The sequence below is a fragment of the Phoenix dactylifera genome, chromosome 16 (assembly GCF_009389715.1).
Source record: "Phoenix dactylifera cultivar Barhee BC4 chromosome 16, palm_55x_up_171113_PBpolish2nd_filt_p, whole genome shotgun sequence".
Taxonomy (NCBI): Eukaryota; Viridiplantae; Streptophyta; class Magnoliopsida; order Arecales; family Arecaceae; genus Phoenix; species Phoenix dactylifera.
In genome coordinates, this window is record NC_052407.1 from 12,378,892 (window position 1) to 12,399,886 (window position 20,995).

At 37.0% G+C, this 20,995-nt stretch overlaps 1 protein-coding gene across 2 annotated transcripts; it reads right to left on the bottom strand.

Moving 5' to 3' along the window:
- Positions 1-1,515: 1,515 nt before the first annotated feature.
- LOC103703670 (suppressor protein SRP40-like) lies at positions 1,516-20,703 on the bottom strand. 2 transcript variants are annotated; one of them, XM_008786596.4, is made up of 7 exons: positions 20,354-20,703; positions 12,915-12,979; positions 9,254-9,297; positions 7,653-9,052; positions 6,709-6,798; positions 6,555-6,616; positions 1,516-1,934 (listed from the first exon to the last, which is right to left on the bottom strand). In XM_008786596.4, the coding sequence occupies exons 1-7, from the start codon at positions 20,633-20,635 to the stop codon at positions 1,829-1,831; spliced, it is 2,049 nt and encodes a 682-aa protein (XP_008784818.2). In that variant the 5' UTR covers positions 20,636-20,703; the 3' UTR covers positions 1,516-1,828. The 2 variants fall into 2 exon arrangements, with proteins under 2 accessions (XP_008784818.2, XP_038970502.1); XM_039114574.1 differs by lacking the exon at positions 12,915-12,979 and having other exon boundaries at positions 20,354-20,653.
- Positions 20,704-20,995: the final 292 nt, after the last annotated feature.

The window sequence follows — 20,995 nt, forward strand, 5'->3', positions numbered from 1 at the left end:
TCGGATATCACAGAGCAGAGGGTTTCCATCCTCCCACCGCCCCTCATTCCTATCTAGTCGATCATCGTCGCTGAGTCCTCTTTTAGAAGGATACATTCAGCTCTCAGCACCCGACTCGCATAAATGATACCCTCCTATGCTACCTTAAGCTCTGCCCTTCTCATAAAACTATCTTCAATGTAATTTTAAATTTTTCTTTTCGATAAAATCCGTTTTTATTATTTTAGCTCCTTTTCTCCTTTATCCTATATACTTTAACACAAAATAAAAATAAAGTACCCCTTCTGCAACAATCCTTCAGATCTTCTTGTACAAACTAGATCAGTTTTCCATCATTTTGTCTTTAGTTTATACAACAATTATTATCTAACCATTATTTTATTATGAAAGCCATTGCATTCAAATAATGGTGATTGTCAGACATTTAAACTTTTTAATCATTTAAAAAATAATTTTTTATATTCAAATATCTTTATTAGTTGGAGAAAATAATTTTTATTTCATAAACAATGGCTTGCTGCTATTTTTACCCTATTACTTAATAACAACAATCAGTATAGCCACCAAGGTGGTTGCCTGGTGGTAAGGAAGCGATAATTTCGCCCGAGCGGCTCAAATTCGAAACTCGGGGACTGAATGCCCCATGCCCGAATGGCTCGTTGGCGGTTATACTTTCCTGCCATCTATAGCTTGATGGTGCCAGGTATAACGTACTCACTTTCGGATGGGGAGGGTATAAATAAAACAGAGTTTGCCCGCATCAAATATTCTTCTGGTGGGACGGAGGCCCAGTGGAGGCTGCTACGCGGGAGTGGGCAGGTCCCTTCCTCACCAAGACAGGTGAGATGATCAGTGAAGTCCTTGAGAGCTACATCAACCGAAAAGCAGTGAATTGCAGGAATGATGGTGAATGGTCGCCAGGATCATCTAGTTGGAAAAGAAATTCTACTACACAAGGACTTCTCTGCTCGGTTTTGAAGTCCTGAGTTTCTAGGGTTCTAATCTCCATTTCACTCCCTGCATTTACATTGTCATCATTTCTTGCTGGTCTTTAAGAAACAAGCAGGACTACCTATGAAATATACTGAGGTTTACATGCAAGTGACAAAGAAACATCAAAAATAAACTCCAAATAACAGAAGAATAACTTAATGAGAATGGAAGGGACAGAAGAGGGAAAATCTAAACTAACTTGATGAAAAATCACAAAATAACAGAACTAGAGATATATCTATGGGTAAATACAACCTTCGACTAGTGATGTGTCTTTTAAGCAGCATACAACACACAAGATTCAAAGAGATAATCCTAAAAGACAAGGCATGCTGCACCATTGATGATGTCACAAGTCCTTTTTCCAAAGATGTAAATGAAGGTCTTATGCGTTTAGGTTGATAAGGTAGAAGTAATCTTATGCAATGTGAAGACCTTTCTATCTGAACCATCCAAAATTTAGTTATTTAAAGAGCATGCACCATCACACAGCCATTATGCTGGCATATAATGAGATCAAGATAAAGTTCACAAACCAAATACTCTCACCTTCTTGTTTATCAATTGCAGATGATATGCACAAAATATGTATCGCCGCTTACAACAAGTGGCAAATTTTTTTAAGGTCAAAATTTTGGAAAATATTTGATGCTTGGAAACACTGGATGTTTTGCATAATCTACTAGAAGAAACAGAATATCAAAATTAGGAGACCATTTCGCAACAACGGCAACAATGTTCGACACCTCCCAGAACAGCAATTGGAACACAGCTTGACAAATGACTATCAAATGCAGAAGGCACTTTAAGATGCGGTTGTTTCACAGGCATCAGTTCATTCCTCATCTGAATGGTTGAATTTTATAGAACGTGACTGTTGATCGATCTGTCCTCCCTTATAAGTTCCACGCTTCTTCTTGGTCTTTTCATGTCTGAAGTCCCTGTAATAACATTAAAAAAATGATAAATTAACATTTGTATGTTACCAGGTATAATCATTTCTGCCCAAATAGGGAACTGGCTCAAAAAATACATGAAAGGAAATGCTATCAAAATATATGCAGATCAAATGGAGGAAATCCTAGCATGGTTCTGAACTTTTTCCAATACTTCTTCATAAAAACCAACAACTGGATCAGAACACATCAATTAATGACCATGGCTGAAACTCTAAGATTCAAATTAACCATATTGATAAAAAGCACGGAGTTAAAATAGTTTACAGCTAATTCCAGCATAGATCTGATTTAATATCTTGAAGAAAATTAATTTGCGATGCCAGTAATCCAGTGAAGAAGAAGAGTAGCAGAAGAAATAGGAGAGAACAATAGAAAGTAGCGAAGAAATAAAGTGAAGTAATTGCAGAAGAAAAAAAGAAAGAAATAGAGGAGAATAGGGATAGGATAAGAAAGGCCAAACATGACCTAGAGAAATCCTTTCATTCGTTAAGAACAAATCATGTAAAATACTTTCTCATTTAACCCTAATAGACCCTTCTATAGACTTTACATGACTTGCTTTCCAATTAAACCAGGATTCTTGATAGGCAAGTAACTAATTCCCAAAATATTTCTTAAAAAATATTCAGAATAGCACGTAAGACACCTAAAGCAATCAAAAATCAAATCCTAATGATTTCATGACTTGTCTAACCCAACAAACACCTAATGTAAGATTCTTTGGTTACCAATTTCACTAAAAATAGTACCATTGGTTGATTGGTCTGATGTCCATTGACAATCAACAACCTTTGGATCATACTTCAGATAGTGATCTTCATTGAATCCAACAAATCAGTCAAGAATGGGTCTTCACATTGCTGAAGCTCTGTCATTGCCTTTAGGGCTGCGACTTGATCTTCCCACAAGTGCTCCTTATAAAAATTTTCATCATTGTGATCTTCTACCTTTTTTTCTTTTTTGCTAAGACGGGTAAACATATTTGGTATGGATACATCCAATAAAGTCAGAAAATAAAAGGTCCCAGAGCGCTCGAGGCAGCTCCACCCCAACTCACAAAGTGCCTCCAGAGTGATTGGCCATGCAAGAAGCCACCCAATCCGTGGCCTCGTTTGTCTTTTTGAATATATGCTTGGCCTGGAAGGCCACTCCATCGCTCATCATAGCCCAAATATTCCGAAACAGAGGGTGGCCCCCACTAACACAGCTAGAGCCACACTGAATCCAGCTGACCACATTGGTTGAGTCGCCCTCAAGAATAACTGAGTCGGCCTGAAGCACCCGCCGAGCGTGGCTCAGGCCAGCCCATGCCCTCAGCTCTGCACCAAGAATTGAGGTGTAGAAAATCTTCTACCTTCAAGATACATAACAGATCATCATCTACAACATCCTCAATCAATAGATCTTCAATTGCAGCATCTTTGTATAATGGAACTTTATCATATGTTGTTCACATTGAGAAGCTTTGAATATAAGCTCTTCATGAAGTGATTCTTTAGCTTTTTTGTTCTTCCGACTCTTGATCTGTAGTTCATCCTCAGAGACCCTTTCAACACATAAAGCCACTATAATTTTTTGCACTGTAGTAGTCATCGACATCAAATCATTGCTGATAGATTTCATCCTATCATCCATGTAGCAAAAGATCTTGACATATTTCACATTCTCATGAAGAACGTCAACTCTCAAATTCAACTCCCTATTTGATAACATTATGACAGGGAAAGGAACAAAGAGAATAGAAAGGAATCAAGAAAAACTAGAAGAACGGAGGACCCCTTAGCTCCGGTACCAAATTGATCTAGGACAGTAAGGGGTTAAAATAGTTTTAAAGCCAATTGCAGCACAAATCATTTTCAATATCCTGTAGAAAATCAGTTTGCAACACCAACAATCCAGTGAAGAAGAATAGCAACAGAATTAAGAGTAATAGAAAGCAGGGAAGAAATAAAGTGAAGTAGTAAGAGAAGAAGAAGAAGAAAAAGAAAGAAATAGAGAAAAGGGATAGAAAGAGAGAAAGATAAGAGAGGTCAACACGAAGAAAGCCTTTCATTCATTCAAAACAAATCAACTAGAGTGCTTTTTCATTCAACCTAATAGACCCTTTTATAAACTTTGCATGGTTTGCTTTCCAAGCAAACTAGGACTCTTGATAGGCAGGTAACTAATACCCAAAATATTTTCTAAAAAACAAAATTAGAAATAGCACATAAACCTATGTAGAAAGACGCCGAAAAGAGCCAAAAATCAAATCCTAATGATTTCATGACTTGTCCAACTCAACACACACCTAAGATAAGACTTTTTTCATCAATTTTACTTAAAATAGGACTCTAAAACCAATTCAATAAACTACCTAAATAAATATTCCGAAAAATATAAAAAATGGAGGCTGAGCCATACATTTTCTATTCACCATCACATACGAACTAACCTCAAGAGTCTGCTTTGTCAATTTATCTATTGAACAAGTTCTTTTCCCTCTCTACTTGATTATAGAAAATTGGGTGGACATAAATTATTGTCTTAAGGTTCTAAATACAGCTAAATTTCACTTTTGCGAGTGTATAAGTTAATTTTGAATTTAAATCATAAAATGAGTATGAATTGCCCAAAGTGGAATGTAAACAAAGGCAGCCAACAACTTTATCTTTTACATACAAATGGTTAAATTTTTATTTTTTTATATCAGTTTTTCATATGCTGACAAACCCAAAAATGGCCCACAAATGGTGATCAGAAGTTTAAGTAGGTCTCAGTAACTTGTGACCCACCCAAAATCAGGTTTAACTTACATAGCTAAACATCCAACATAGTCCAGCAAGTTGCATGAAACCCATACTCATTATATACACCAACTTATCCCACACATTTTCCCCACCAACACACACCGAATACACACAAAAAAAAGATCCCAACTACTAATGCAACATGTGGTTTGTCAACCACTCCCGAACTCCAGGTGGAAGGAAATGATTATTAGAAAGCAAAGATTCAAGTATAAGATGATGTAACCATGCCAATCATCCCATAGAACAGAAAAGTACATATAGCATGAAGTGCTGTGCCATTCATGCGTCAAAGCCCATTTCAAAGGAACTGGGTTCCATGCCGCACAGACTGGCAGATAACAGAATTGTACCTGTGCACCATACCTTGTCCAGCAAAATATGTACCACACAGTATAGGCCATTATGTATTGTCACCAAGACTCATGCTAGAAAGAAATTAAAATATTGATCTTTGCTAACTGGCAAAAAGAAAACATCTTCCACATTTAGTAGTTTTTGTTTTTCACATCCTGTCCATGAAAAGAAAACAAGTCTCATAAACTGCCTGGTTCCCAGTCTGTTAACACTAGGCTTTCAATGCGATCACTTAGATGCAGTCTCTCTGTAGACTGGAGATGGATTTAGGCTACAGGACTGGTTTGATTTTGGATCAGACCAAACGGCAGCAACTTCCTTTCAAAATTATGGAGGGTAGAAGCAAAGGAGAAATGAAAGAGGGGAAGAAGAGTGATATTACGCATTTAGGGAGAAGAGAGAATAAGAACACCCATGGCTCCATGAAGGAGAATAAATTTCAAATTCATTCCCTTTCTTCATCCACTTATCCATGTAGGTCCAAAGGATTCATATATAAACTCTAACTATTTTCTAACCAAATAATATTTGTCTCGAAAGAATCAAGTACCCCTCGAACATGGCCACCCTAGGAGAGAGGAATATGTGGTGGACAGGGTATCAGTATGACCGAGGGAGATGGGCGCCCATTTTTCTTTCTTCTTTCCCCTCTTGCCTTCTATCGGCTGACCTATTTGTATCATTTTTTTATCAACATTTCTGTGTATTTATAAAAAAAATATTAATATTAAAAAAACATTTTAGTCTGATAAACAGCCAAAATAATACCTAGCATCCATTATAACAAAATAACAGCTAAATGATGGCTTTATGTAAATTCTCATAGTACATACATAATATATAACCAGAAGCCATAGTAATCATCATAACAGCTGCTATTATAGACACAACTTACTTGTGTCATAACTAAAGGAGATTACAGGAATGAAACAGAACAAGAAATAAAGATTAGCCTAAAAGCCATCATGACATAAGCTTTATATATGCAGAGTATCTAATTTTAAGGAGAACTAATATGACCCCTTCAGAGTTCATTTTCAAGCTGTATTCAGTCCAAGGGATAACCTGCTAACTAATTGAATGTTATAAATTATGATAGGAAGAAACCTTAAATAACTTTGCAATCTATGATTCAGGATTTATCAAAAAAATTGACCAATTATTTTATGAGTGAAAGCTCGCTCATCATGAAGAAGTGAGATATTTGTTCTAATGACTCACCAGCAATGTGAATCAAGCCTCTAAATGTGAAAACAAATACTTCTCATCCACTTGAATGTATTAATGATAGCTTCAATGAAATCTAAAGACTAAAAGAACATGCTGGGTTAAAAATTATTCTATCTTTTAATGGGCTAAAGAACTAATGTCCTGGATTACATATATAGGCAGCCTGGCAAAATAAACAATTCCTAAAATCTAAGATGGGATTTTAAGGAAGAGCATAAACACATACCTTCCTCTGACTTGACCAAGAATATTTTGTGCCTTTGCACCATATCCATTTTCTGCACCATCCTGCCGAATGATGCCAGTGGGGAAAGTTAGGCATATGCTAGACCTAGTAGTTGCTGACAGAATTTTGATTAAAACATAAAAAAGGAGATTACCTTAGCCCAATAAGAATTATCTTGAAGTCTCTTATCAGAAAATTGAACTTCATCCACCACCACCCTTCGAAATGCATTGACAGATTTTGGCTGCAAATGTAGCAACAACTTAAATAACCTGAATAGTTTCTTTAGCGAGAAGTTTCAGGATATGAGAATTTACTGATTACAACAAGTTTTGAGAATTTACTGATTACAACAAGTTTTGAGAATTTACTGATAACAATTTTCTGAAATCAATTTCTTATATTGTAAACAAAAAAGATAACAAAAATAGTAAAAACACCAAGTGGTAAGTAGGTGACTTCAGTCCATTCAGTCAGGTATGAGTTATTGGATTTTAGATCTGACCTACTCAGAGTAATTATCTTGGGTTTACATTGATGTAGCTTCTAGTTGGGCATTTTAGAAGACCATTGACATAACCACAAAACAGCAAGGGGGGACAGCGGTGGGTGGGGTAATGGGGGATTGAACCATTTGGAAGCCTTTTTTGCATTGGTTTGCCCTACTCGACTCCCCAAATACAAAAGGTAGATGTAAGAATGCAAGCCATGAAAATTTGACAAAGGGATTCAACCATAATATATCAGTAGAAAAATCTGTAAGCAAGGTTTCACTTTTTTTCTTAGGGTAATAATTGTCCGTCTAGCTTAAAAGATTATGTACTTATATCCAACCTACAACCAAAGCTCCACGACATCTCAACAAGTCCATATGAATTAACAAGCACTAAATTGATAATAAATCACATTAAAAGCACAGAGTAGCTAGATGTCCCATCAGCATGCACAGATAGTATAATTGTTTTTTTAAGAGGCTTTTGGTTGGAGGTTATTTACTTGTGAGTTCCTGATAAAACTGCATACCAGAGCCTTATTTTTACAACAAATGCAGAGAAATAACTTATATAAAGCAATAAGACGAATAACATATGCACACACCTCTGCTGAATTCTTTTCTTTCTTTATTGATTTTGATGAGTTGCCACCTTCCATTGCTTCTTCTTCACCATTTCCATTTACCACTTGATGTCCTATTACTTCCTTCCGTGAATCATGTGTTCTAAGGTTATCTTTACACTTGATAATACCATCAAGTTGTTCACCAGAAGGCTTAGTATTCTCCTTGTTTTCTTCTGTTTTCCTCTTTTTAGCAGGAACAGGGTGCTCATACTCTGTCAAAGACTTGCGAGAATTTTCGAGGGTCTCTGTTTCCATGTAATCTTCAGTAACTTCAGGTTTGATTTTGGATGCCTTGTCCATCGGTACCCCTTCTTCTTCACAGGCCAATCTTTTTCTTTTCTTGGATTTTTCCTTCTCATTTTTATCAACATTATCTTCAGATACAGGGACATTTTCCTTCTTGGCATCTGATTTTCTTAGATCTTCATGAGATGATCTTCCATCTACCTGAACAGAGCCAATGGCACTTTCAGAAATTGATTTGCCTTTCCTTTTCTTCTTACATTCAGAATCTTTATGGTCCAATGATTCCTTGACACCAGCATGCTTGGTCACAGAATCCAGTAGTTTAGAATCAGTGCTGTTCTCACAACCTGCAGATTTTGAGTCCTTAGATTTCTTGTTAGTTACAATCTGAGATGCTTCTAGGTCTGATTGCCCAATTGTTTTAGCAAGAGAATCAGAGATTTCTTTGGTTTTCTTTTTCTTTCCATCTTTATGTTTGGCATTTGATTCAGTGGATTTATTGGTTAAACACTTCAATTCCTCTAATTTATCTCTAATCACCTCTTGAAATTTTCCATAGTTGCTAGGCTTCGATTTTTCATTACAAGAATCAGAGTCCATCATGTGCTTCTTCTTCCTCTTTTCTTTTTCATTTACATGGGGTTTTAGCAACTGATTTTCATGAACATTATTCTCAAGTGTCCCATGACTAACCTCCGACTGATTCTTTTCAGCATTTTTACCAAGTGAGTCAGAAGCCAATTTCTTTTTCCTTTTCTTATCTTTAGTTTCAACATATGAGCCATCAACCGATTTCAACTTCTTGAAGTCAGTTATATCATCCATACTCGTCGACTCTTTCAGGGTCTTCTCTTGAGAAACTTGAGTATTTCCAACAAAGCAATCTTCAGAAGTCAGCCTTTTTGTTTTCTTCTCCTTAGATTTTACCTGTAACTCATCCACTTGTTTGTTTGATATCTTTTCCACAGTACCAACAATTCCATCAGAGCTGTTTGCCAGTCCAGTTTTAGATATCTCAGCTTTTGTGCCATTATCAATGCCATCACTTTTCTTTCTCTTTTTCTTGTGTAGTTGTTCAGCATTATAAATATTTTTTGTTTCTGCTTCTGTAGAAATACCAACATTTTCTGAGTCTGCAAGTTTCACACATCCGGAGTCAGACTGACAGCCAAGAAACATAAGGGAAAAGAAAACAAACACATAGAAAGAGCAAACCTTTTCACAAACAAAGTGCCTAGTTCGACATCATTGTAACACCAAATAATGTTGTGATGCATAATAAAAAGGATAACGACTACAAATACAGGGACCATGAATCAGAATGCAGGATATACCTTCCTCTTTCAGCCAATCAATGCTAGCTTCTGCATGACCCTTACTGCAAATTGTAGAATATTCCAAAGATTATGAGAATGAAAAGCATATGTAAAAGAACTCCAGAGTACATCAAGCAAGATCTTTTTCTTTTTTTCTATGAAAAAAGTTGAGTGCCAGTTTAGCATCTTGCAGCATGATATATAAAACAATCTGGAAGACCAGATGGCTGGCTTTAAATCCTTCCCTTCAGCAAAAGTAATTAGTTGCTTTGGTCAATTTAAATGCCAAAATGCAAGACTAAAACAAAGACTGGTTAAACAAACACTGGTTAAGCAACAGATTTAAGACAACCTAGATTGGTGGGTAGCTAAGCAATACGAGTTTGCTCATTTTCAGCAATACTATGATTAGTTCAGACAAGGGGACATTACATTGGAGAGAGTTGATATTTTGGTTCTGCGAACTAGAAGTGCCTCTTTATGCCAAAGAAAATGATATTCTTTTCAGTTTTTTTATTGCCTAGAGCAAGATTCGCTGTCTCGGTACCGGACCCCGTACCAGTGCCACACTAGCACAGTATCAGTACGGTACGAAATTTTTTTATCCGGTACGCCACTTGAATTGGGTACCGATACGGTATGGTATGCTCCGTACCGTCCGGTCCAAGCCAGTACGACGTACCTTGTCTTAGAGAGTTGAGTTCTTTTCTTCCTTGGACGAAGGATGACATTATTTCACATACAAATATGACCATATTCTTAATCTAAGCAAGATTTATTGCTGGTTCATGTTCCATGTTACAAGAGAGATGAAACTTAACCATTGCTAATTGCACTGAAGCTAATATGAACATGGGCATTCAAAAAGAACTCACATGCTCCAACATATGTTGTCCACAGAGATGACCATTTTCCAAAACTTAGCAAAGGTTACTATTGATGTTCATGTAGGGTCGTAAACGAGCCAAGCTTGATTAAGCCTGGATCTAATCAAGCTTGGTTTGAAATTAATTTTGAGTTTCAAATTTGAGATTATTGATTTGTTTACCATTATTTCGAGCTCGATTTGAGCTTAATTTCAAACAAAGCCGAACATGAGCCTTATTGATCAGCTTGAAAATCCAAAATCGAGCTCAAGCTTGAACAGGAGCTTGATACAAGCTTGGTTAAAAATTAAGTTAACATTTAAGGGATTCAAAAATTTAAGAAAAATTCAAGCTTGAAACAACATTGATACTGTGGACTGTTGGATCTACGACTACTATCTAAACTTTATGTATGTATGTGTCTGTGTGTACATATATTTTCGAGCCTAATCAAGTAGAGCCTCATCAAGCTGAGTCTACTTTTGGTTCAGTTTGAAATTAATTTCGATCCAAGATTACTGGCTCAAGCTCGGTTCATTCAGTTTTGAATCAAGCTTGAACCGAGCTTTTTAAGACGAGCTCAAGTTGTTCAGATCATTTGCCACCCCTATGATCATCTAATATGTTACATAGATTGTGTAAATGCGTAAAATCAGAAAAATACAAAGTTCTCCCTCTGGATATGAATTCCATTCAAATTTAAGGATAATACTTTCTCTCTCAACCACTCTTTGTTACTCTTGAATTCTATCTTTTCCAAATCTTATCCATCAAAACCAAATAAGTTAGTTCAAATAACTTGTAATATCAATGTTATTTTTTCTAAGCACGCATTTGAATGTTTCTGCATATCAGCTTTTTTAAAAAAAATGGATATAAAAAAAATCAAATGCTCCACATCTATATTTGTTTAAAAAGTTGAACATAAACTGAGTTTTAGTGACAAGGAGCCAGAAGATGTTGAACTATGCAAAAGCCTTAACTCCTATTGCATATAGCTTTTCAATGTTAAAGAAAATGAACTGAGTTTTAGTGACAAGGAATTACTGAGACAATGAGCAATAATAAATAACACAAGAAGCATATAGTTATGCAAAGACCATCACATTAAACTGATACCTAAACACCATGTAGAAAAGAAGAAGGAAAAGACATTCATACAACATAACTATAAAAAAGTACTAAAATTATAAGAATTGATGATTACGTAATTATCTCGCACATGAAAAGAAACAGGGGAAAAGGAAAAACAATGTTAGAAGGGTCATTACAATTCCACGTCCCTTCATGTCCTCCAACAAGGATAATCCATTGGACAGCATTGAAGGCCTCACTATGCAATCAAGCTTAAAAGGGCCTACTCTAATCGATGGCACTTTTAACCTCGACTAAATGAAGAATTGCCTCCAAGTAGAAAAATATGTCACCCTTCTCTCTCTTAGGACTCGTTTGGTTTGTGAGAAAAATTTTTCCTCATTAGAATGTTTTTCCTAGAAAAATATTCCAAAGTGGCTTAGTTGAGCATCTACTTTTCTGAAAAAGTTGTATAAAATGCATATTATACCCTTAATAAAGAAAAAGACCTTACCCATGGATTTTGATGGCTTAAGGATATTTTTGGAAAAAAAAGGACCTCAATTTCCAACCGGTGTAAAAGTAGCTTTTCCACGTCTCCTATAGGTTTTTCTTTACCAAGAAAATGCTACTTTTCCATCTCTCTTCTTTAAAAACTCCAGCCAAACAAGGCGTATTTCTTTATTTTTCCGTTGACCACACTTTTCCTCTTTTTTTCCTGCGAACCGAATGAGTCCTTAAAGGTAAGAGTAAGCAATCCAAGGGTAGGTGCCTGCCCCTTGAATGTCTGGTAAGGTATTGTTCTTTTAGCTTTGACAAAAGATGAGGGTCATGGACTATGAGTTGGGACCCATTGTAGAACACCATAGCTTCAATGCGATCATCGGAGATGCCAACCACGATTCGGGTTAACAATCATCATTTTCAAGAGCCTTGTTGGCGGAGAAAGTGAAGTTGCTAAGGAAATGTCACAGGCCATGGTCTCATAGGGTTGGAATAGGAGCTAGAAGAAGAAGATGGGGAAGAAACAAAAACAGAGTTTAGGCCTTTAAAGTACTTGGTGTTGGCAGGTCTGTGGGTAGGTTGCAGACCACTTGAAGATGGACAGGAGCGATAACAAGAATATTGGAGAGGGAGTGGTCCAAGGCGCTTAGGATAGAAGGAATAGAGATAAAAGAGATGGAATGGAAAAAGGAAAGGGTTTGACTGTTCACCATTTGAGATCTACGGTTTTTCTTTAGTTTTCTTTATACCAAAGTCGATACATTCAAATCCAAAAAAAAAAAACATCTGCATTTGTGAAACTTGAATTTCTATATATGAATCCAAATCTGATTCCAGTCTAACATAGAAATGCTTATTTGAATCTGGCTAAATTTTGATATGGATATAAGTGGATATAATCCAATCTATTCTCAATGCAGTGAAAGCCTGCTGAGCGCCCATTTAATTGGTCGTATAAATTTTAGACCACAGAATGAACAACAATTGATGCAACTTAGCTCCTCTCAATCCTCTACTGCCATTCCCTGCAAAAAAGAGTAATATCTTCTTATATAGTTACTTAAATCTTCTTTTTCCTGTCTTTCAGCTTACTCCAGATTCTTTGGAAGAACTAATTGTAACTTCTTAGTTGTTTACACGAAATACTATTGTTCAAATAGACTAGTGTTTTACTTTCTCGAGAAGCTCTAAAGTTAACAAGAAGGCATGAGTACAAGATATCTTTCTCTTAGTACCTTAGCTCCAAGCACTTCGTTAATAGATCATCAAAGTTCAAAACAGATGATTTCCAGCACTCCATCTGCACCAAAAACCATATTGCTTCATCTACTTAGAAAAGTAATAACATGTAACAAAACCAAACAAAGTGGCTGAAAAGATGCATGCAATGACAAACTTATATTACAAAATACTAACTCTGCAAAAAACATATGATGTATGTGCAATAGATTTGTTTGCATTCCAGGCAATCATACCTGAAAACTATTTCCTAAGAATATAAGGTGGTGAGTATGAACTTGAAGATTGAATAGTTAATTTATTTAATAAATAGTTAAGTGATGAAGTTATAAAAGGTAATACTTTACAATGTGCATGTAAACTGGTTGATAAAATGACAAGTAAATTTAGCATTTCTGTAATTGGCTTTGCGTGCACGAATAAGCAAGCAAAACTATTTAGGTTCAACAAAGATGCACAAGGGTGCACAGTTTTTATAGGTTATAACAAAGCCAAAATTATTTCCCAGGCACATTGGGGTTTGCTAGGATATGAGTTTCAGAAACAAAAATGTTTGTTTAAAAAAATTGCATTAAAAAACACTAACCAGAAAGAAGAAACAATTGGTGGCAAAGACTGAACAGGTGGTAGGGCCTAGGGGGGTTAATTTCTGTTTGACAACAAATGTGAGGGGGGGAGAGAGAGAGAGAGCACTTGCTCCATGCAATTTATGGTCCAAACTTCGAAATGATGTGGGAGCTTCATTTTTTTTTTTCAGTTGTTGCCCACATCTTACTAGCTGGAATCTTCCACATAGAGTGGTGCTACTGCTTCAGAATCTCCTCAAAAACTTATCCTTGCCATACTTTATTTGTTTTCTTATGAAATTTGTTTAAGATTTGCTTCCCTATACCCACATTGGACCTACTCTTGGTAAGTAAAGCATGTATCAGAGTTTTGGTCATGAGATCAATGTGCATCGAAGATCTAATTTCCATAGAGTGCCGATACTTCCATTAGTTTGAAGATCCCAAGAGTCCATGTCACAATGAAGAGTTCTAGTTGTGTTAGAGAGACTTTAATGTCAAGTAATTGGATTGTTACTGCAGCGGGTAGCACTCATTGTACTGTAACAAAGACTGTTCATGGTATTGTAGCAGCAACTTATAAGGAGATTTTGCGTCTTTTAGTTATTTATGTTTTAATTGATGGCTAGGATTTGTTTTTTATTCAAGGGTCAGCATTTAATGTTTTTAAGGGTTTGACTTTCAAGTCCATCTAAAGATTGTAATCTTGGTCTTTGAGGGGCAGCTTTTGAGTTGGTTTAATTGAAGAAAGAAGAAAGGTTGGGTGGTTCCCCCTTCCCTTTGTCTTATTCTTTCTCCTTACCTTTTTTATTTCCTCTCTGTTCTTCCTTATTATAATATCTTTCTGCTTCTATTTTCTGCAATTGTTAGCTGAAATATAATCTGACTATATTTGTATTCATTAAATTTGGATTGCAGTACTTGATCCCTTAACACCACCAAAATCCTTGCTATCCATTATTAACCTTAGAAAGAAACTTCAAAAGCCTTTTTCCTCCTCATAAAACTCTAAAATCCTCTTCTCTACAACCCTAATCCTTTGTTTCAAGATCCACGCACAAAAATAGCCCTACCCACCTGTTATCCTACATCACAAACCCTAGATGAATACTAAAAAACAAGGAGGTAATGTATTGGATCATAAATTTGCTTTTAATGAGTTTGATAAAACCACCTCCATGGTTGTGAGAAATAAAGAATTAAGCCTTTTGTTCGTTATATCAGAGGAAGAGATCAAACAATATGAAAAGAGTTTCTTTCAACTTCCATAAAGTTAATTTATGTCATTCACCACAAGGCCCTAGTTAGAGAAACTAGTGGAAAGCTACTAAAACTAGTTTCTTAGTTGTATCTCCATGGCTTCCACATACATTGGCATCCATTTTTTATTATACACTTGTTTGTTCCATGATTGTATTTCCTATTTCTGGCATCGGGGACTTTTCTTAACCATCATTTCGCATTTAATGCTCTTTTACTATTTTTTCACATCAGTTTCCCTTCAAACAATGAATAAAAATAGACTTTGTCCTTAAAATTGACCTGTTATTTTTCAATAAACAATACAAAATTTTAACAACTCGAAGTTCACTAAACTTTTTCCACAATATATCATCAACAAATCTGCCAGTGACAACTAAATTCTTATCGATTTAAGACCATTGATTACATCCCAAGAATATGACTAAATGTTATTATGATATTACAATTTAGAACCAACAATTCATAGAGATATGAAGAAAAAATGCATATTTGGTGTTGCTTCTGCTTTATAAAATTAGGAAAAACCAGAAGCTTGATTTTCTGGCCTTTCCTCCAACAACTTTTTGGTTTTTCTTCTTGTAGAAGCATTTTTCATATATAGTATTACCCAAGCTATGTACTACCAATACCAGCACTCGTACTGGTTGGCCGGTGGTATGGTAACATGCTATTCCGTTCCGGCATGTACCGACAAAGGAAGAGCAAGCAAGGGAGGGGGACAAAGAGACGGAGAGAGAGGAAAAGAGAGAGGGAGGAGGAAGGGATGGAGAGAGAGAGAGAGAGGGGGGAAGGGGCCAGAAGAAGGGTTCTGCCCTCGGCTCCCCTATTTTGAATGAAACAAGGGCCCAGAGGACAAGGGCCTTTTCATATTTTTCTAGCCTTGGGCCTCCTCCAGCCTCCCCCCTCCTTCTCCCTCCCTCCCTCTCTCTCTCTCTCCCTTCCTCCCTCTCCCTCTCTCTCGCTCTCTTTTCCTCTCTCTCCCACTCCCTCGCCAGTTTCTTGAACTGAGAGGCAAATTATGCCAATCTGCCTCGGTACAGCTTAGTACGCCCCAAATCGGACAATTTAGAGCGGTACAGTATTCCATGGTTTTACCAAATACTCTATTTCTTGGAAATGCTTTTTTGCCTTTAAAGTGGCAAAAGCATTTTTTTTAAAACAATATCGAACGAATCTAGAGGCAATATCTTTCAAAAGGTATAGAAGCAAACACCAGCAGAGGCCTTCAAAAGTTCTAAGAGAATAGATACAAAGCCATTCCTTAGCTGCATCTTCCCATAAGAATGTAGGGTAAATAACCATCAAATGAATGCAACAATATTATCCTACATAACACATACTAAATACCAGCAAATTTATGCATCATTTCATATTTCCAACACTTAGCCCCTAGGAGAGATCCATCTCTCCCAACCTCTTAATCCTTAATTCTCCTTTTCCGGTTTTGCTCTCATCCGGCTCAAGTAGTTACAGCAAAAAAAAACTCTCTTGGTCCTCAAAAATCTAGTGTTACTTGGAGACTTGGCACTAGTCCCAAGCGTCAAAATCTACTTAGGTATTGCAAATGACAGACCCTGAAAATCTAGACACATGGCCACAAAACACAAGTGCACAGACACTTATACATACATAGTTATGGTATGTCATAGCGTACCAAACGGTACCAGGCATACCGTACCGTACCGGTTTGGCACCGGTACCATATGGATGGCGTACCGACCTTTGGTACGCCAAAAAAACTCCGTACCATACCGTACCGATGCTATGTTAGTGTGGCACCGGTACCGGTACGGTGAACCTTGATACATACGTACATATGTACGTATATATATACAATATTTAAATCATCATTTTGATGCATGTTCAAAAAGAGAAATTGAAAAGGGGAAAGGGGGAGAGAAATATTGTCTAACAAACAAAATAATAGAACAACCTTGAGGTTGCAAGTTGTTTAATTCTTACTGAAAGAAAAAATGACACTTCACTTCCAAGTGCACAATACTTGAAGCCAAAAGTTCACTACATGACACTTCAAAAACAGTGCAAGCGTCGATGCTTTTTGTCAAGGTATGCCATACCGATCCGAATCAGACGGTACCGAGTGTACCGTACCGTACTGATTTGATATCAGTATCCGGTACGGATGGCGTACCGACACTCAGTATGCCAAAAAAAATCGTATCGTATCGTACTGACACTGTGCTAATATGGCATCGGTATAGGATTTGGTACCGAGACGGCAAACCTTGGTCAATACTAATAAGACACTTCAAAGTGAAATGTCCAGTTGTGTCATGTCATGTCCTACCGTGCCCAAGAATCCAAAAGTGCTAACATTTCCAAAAACCTTAAAAATAACTTGCCCAAGTAACATAGCTTGAATCAAGACCTTTATGTTTTCCTTACATATCCTTTCCTTCCATTAAATGGGGAAACACACTTCACAATCTCTAGATGTTTGGAGCACCACAATGATGGTGTCTAAAACCAATGTTATTGTGAATTTGCAAAGATAGCTTTCATTAGAGTAAGTTTGTCCTGCATATCAGTTTTTTTCTAATATGCAAGGTCCTCTCAAAGGTATGATACGATCATGCACCCTTTCTTCCCTACTACCAAGTTACAATTGAATGGAAACCAAAGAAAATATTTGTAATGGCGGCCACCTCTAGTCTAAGGATGGAAATGAGCCAATAGAGCTCCAACCAAGGCTGGATGCACTAAATCTTCCTCGTCCAAACCCACGAGAACAAAAGCTAACTTACTTAGGATAGCACCTAATCTTCAGCTATTGCTACCTAACTAGAGTCGTCTTGTGACTTAATGCGATATCATGACATTTCAAATGTCACTTGCTCCATGGAAGATCGTGCAGCCCTTGCATCATCTCATCATAATGAATATTGTGATAAGAGTAAAAGTTGCATCTTAACAAATTTAGTAGAATGCTAGCTAAAGAAACTATCAAATGGTTATAGTCCAACATATGGAATGGCAAGGAAGATAAAGAATGAATGATAGGAGGGCAAAGCGACTCCTAAAATGTTGTCATGGAAAAGCAGAAAGAGGGAGAGAAAGGAAGTGCCATGATTTAGGTTGTCAATGTCAACGCCCTTAGGTTGTGTTTGGATATTGGTTAAGTGGTAAGGGAGAATTATTTGTATAACTAGCCAAACACCATCCAAAAAAGTGGTGGATAACTTTTTCAGTTAAAGGTTCAAAAAGGTAGTTAACTTGGGTAACTTTATTTCGGAGGGAGGGAATGAAATAAAGTTAACACCTAAAGCATTCTCTCTCTCTCTCTACCTTTTCACTTTTTTCTACAACTATATCCCCTGGACCATGGGAAAACCAACCAAACAATGAATAACTTTATTCACTAGTCAGGGGCTAATACACATGGTTAAATCTATTCAAGGGGTGGTGAGTTATTCGGCATCAAAACAGCCTTAATGGGACAAAATGCTAATTAAAGATAGAACAATGTCTTAGGGTGGCTACCTTCTTTATTGCAAACACGCTTTGACATTACCATAAAACCATGGGTTTTTCATACAAAATGAACTAAAATCATTATACACTATATATACAATTATCATAAATACAAATGGTGATTTCTAGTTGGGTCCTGGCTAACTACACTTGAACTGCTGACCTTCATGCCTAGGAACTTCGACTTGACCACATACCATATAGCAAAAGGCTTACTCCAACCAAGTCAAATACTCAAGGTTGACCAGAAAACTTATGATGTATCCTTTGAGCTTAAAAAGCATTTGTAATTAAAATAAATATTATAGATACATCAATTGATTCTACCTTAGAGTGTTGACTTAACATTTGTTCATAATCCTCATAAATAATGTCACGAGAAGTATAAACCTTACTGAAAGAAGAAGTAAGATCAGATCATTTTGCTTCATACCCTTCTTATAATCAAACAACCATCCACCATCAAAAACTTGATGGCATGAGACCGCTTTTTATTTTAATTAAATACATCTTTATCCAACATATAAAAATTTAGGGCTTGTTTGGCATCATTCTTGTTTTGTGTTTTTGTTTCTATACAATTACTAAAATATGATATGGAGATAGATGTGGAAAATAGCATTTGCACAAAATTCTGGATATTCCTTGCTTTAGTTTCACTCTTATATTAAAATCAATAAGTTTTTGCTCCCAAAATCTCTAAAGATTTTACAAAAATTGCAAGAACGCAAAAGGGTTTCATCATAGAGGGAATTCCGGCTTGTTCCTTTGCCCTCTTGGATTTTTTGAAAACAAAAGCACTACCAAATAGGCCTTGAAAAAAAACATCCCAACCAACACCATCAAGTACTTTATTCAAAAGTCAATAACATTTTTGAAAAAAAATCCTGACTTTATTATTGTGGTAAGCATCAATACATCCATAAGAAGTGAAAAGAAAAAAATATATACACACATGCTCCATCATACGTGGAAAATCTCATAGTTGAAAACAGGTGCCTCAATACTTTCCTATATACTCCGACAAGTATTCTAGAGACAATCTGATACCATCATGAAGTAGACTTAAAGCTTGTTGGATGTGTGAACAAACCATCGTTGAAAGGCATCAAAGATGAATTTTGCAAGGATCAGGGGAGCCCGCCAACCCCAATTTCCACACTCTCAGGGCAGCAGAAATCACCTTCTAAATTGATTCTGCAATCCATAAAATATTATGACTAAGGACTGGCAAGTTCCACTGAACCCTCCAATTTTACATCTTCTATGCCTTTCAGAAAGCAACACCATTTGCTGTTGGGAGATATAACATGGTTGGTTGGTTCAAACCCAAATGAACCCTTAAATGCTTTTCAATATCTGATATTCTAACCAGTTACCGCTCTTCTTGTTTCATAAGACACATGGATGTCAACTCACAGACACCCTGATGTCTCTGAAATGTTCTTGACATGCCTTAAGGGACAGACACACATACACACAAAAGAAGAGAGGAGGGGGGGGGGATGTTGCTGGAGGTGGCATTGCTGTAACCTCCACGATACAGATCAGTTCTTTAAAATTTGCATTTCAACATATAATGATTTCACTATCCTTTCATCCCCTTATCATAGCTACTGTAATGTCTTGTAAGAATTGTTCATTTCCAATTGTTCAATATATACACAACCATGCCAGCATTATAATTTTTCTATCATTTCTATCATTTTTCCGATCCTTGTCACAAATCACTGGACTGCGACAGTAGCACAGGTTAATAACATTAACCATAAATTTACATTTTTACAAATTCTAAAAAAAAAGAACATATTACGATCCATCTCATATAAACCATTAGTTGATGGAGCCTCAAGGGTTCGCCAATGCACCCCATGGTTCTCTCCAGCAGTTATAGCAAGCAACTAAATTAACTATCCATCTAAACCAAGATCTTTAGCAGACCAACTGCCATGTAGAATCATTACATTGAGCCTTAAATCAATAAAAAGAGCGAATAATATCAGCTAAAGAGCAAATTATTACTGTAAGTAAATGATAAATTTCCAAAAAGGAAAATCTTTTTCCATGGTAATCAGAAGACGGGAATGATCACGGATCCTCAGAAAGAGGAATACCTCGAGCTGGGCTTCGGACTGGAAGGCAGAGAGGGTTTTGGAGAACCCATTGCTCTCAAGAAAAGCGGCAATCGATCGGAGAAGGATTTCTCCCCCCTTCCCCTTGCGGGCGTCGCCCCACCCGTTGCTCGCACGATCGAGGTCAAGGGTTTCCGATACTCCGGGGCCGTCTGCTAGCGTTTCCGAGGACCTCTTCTTCTTCTCCTCCTTCTTCGCCTGCTTATCCGTCCTCCTCTCCATGCCTTCCTCCTGGACCGTGACGGCGGTGTGGGTTTCGACCATGATTTGATGGGGAATGAAGGGGATCAGCGACCATGTATGGAGTCGTCTTGGTGTTTTTTTTCACTTAAGTAGAGTATATTGTATTATTTACTATAACGGATTAATCATGCCAAAAATCTAAAATTTTTAAAACCAGACCAGCCTGCTCGACTGTTTGGGTCGGGACTTGGTCGCCTCTCTGGTCCTATTCAAAGGAGAGCTTAAAACTGGTCACAACTCGGTCAAACCCGAAAGAATTGGACAAACCAGTCAGACCTCCACTGCTCCCTCCGCCCTGCCCACCTCCATGCTCTCGACGTCCGCAACCACCTCATCCTCTTCGCCTAGCTTCGCTTTGAGCCCTGCTAGGACGAGCTTGAC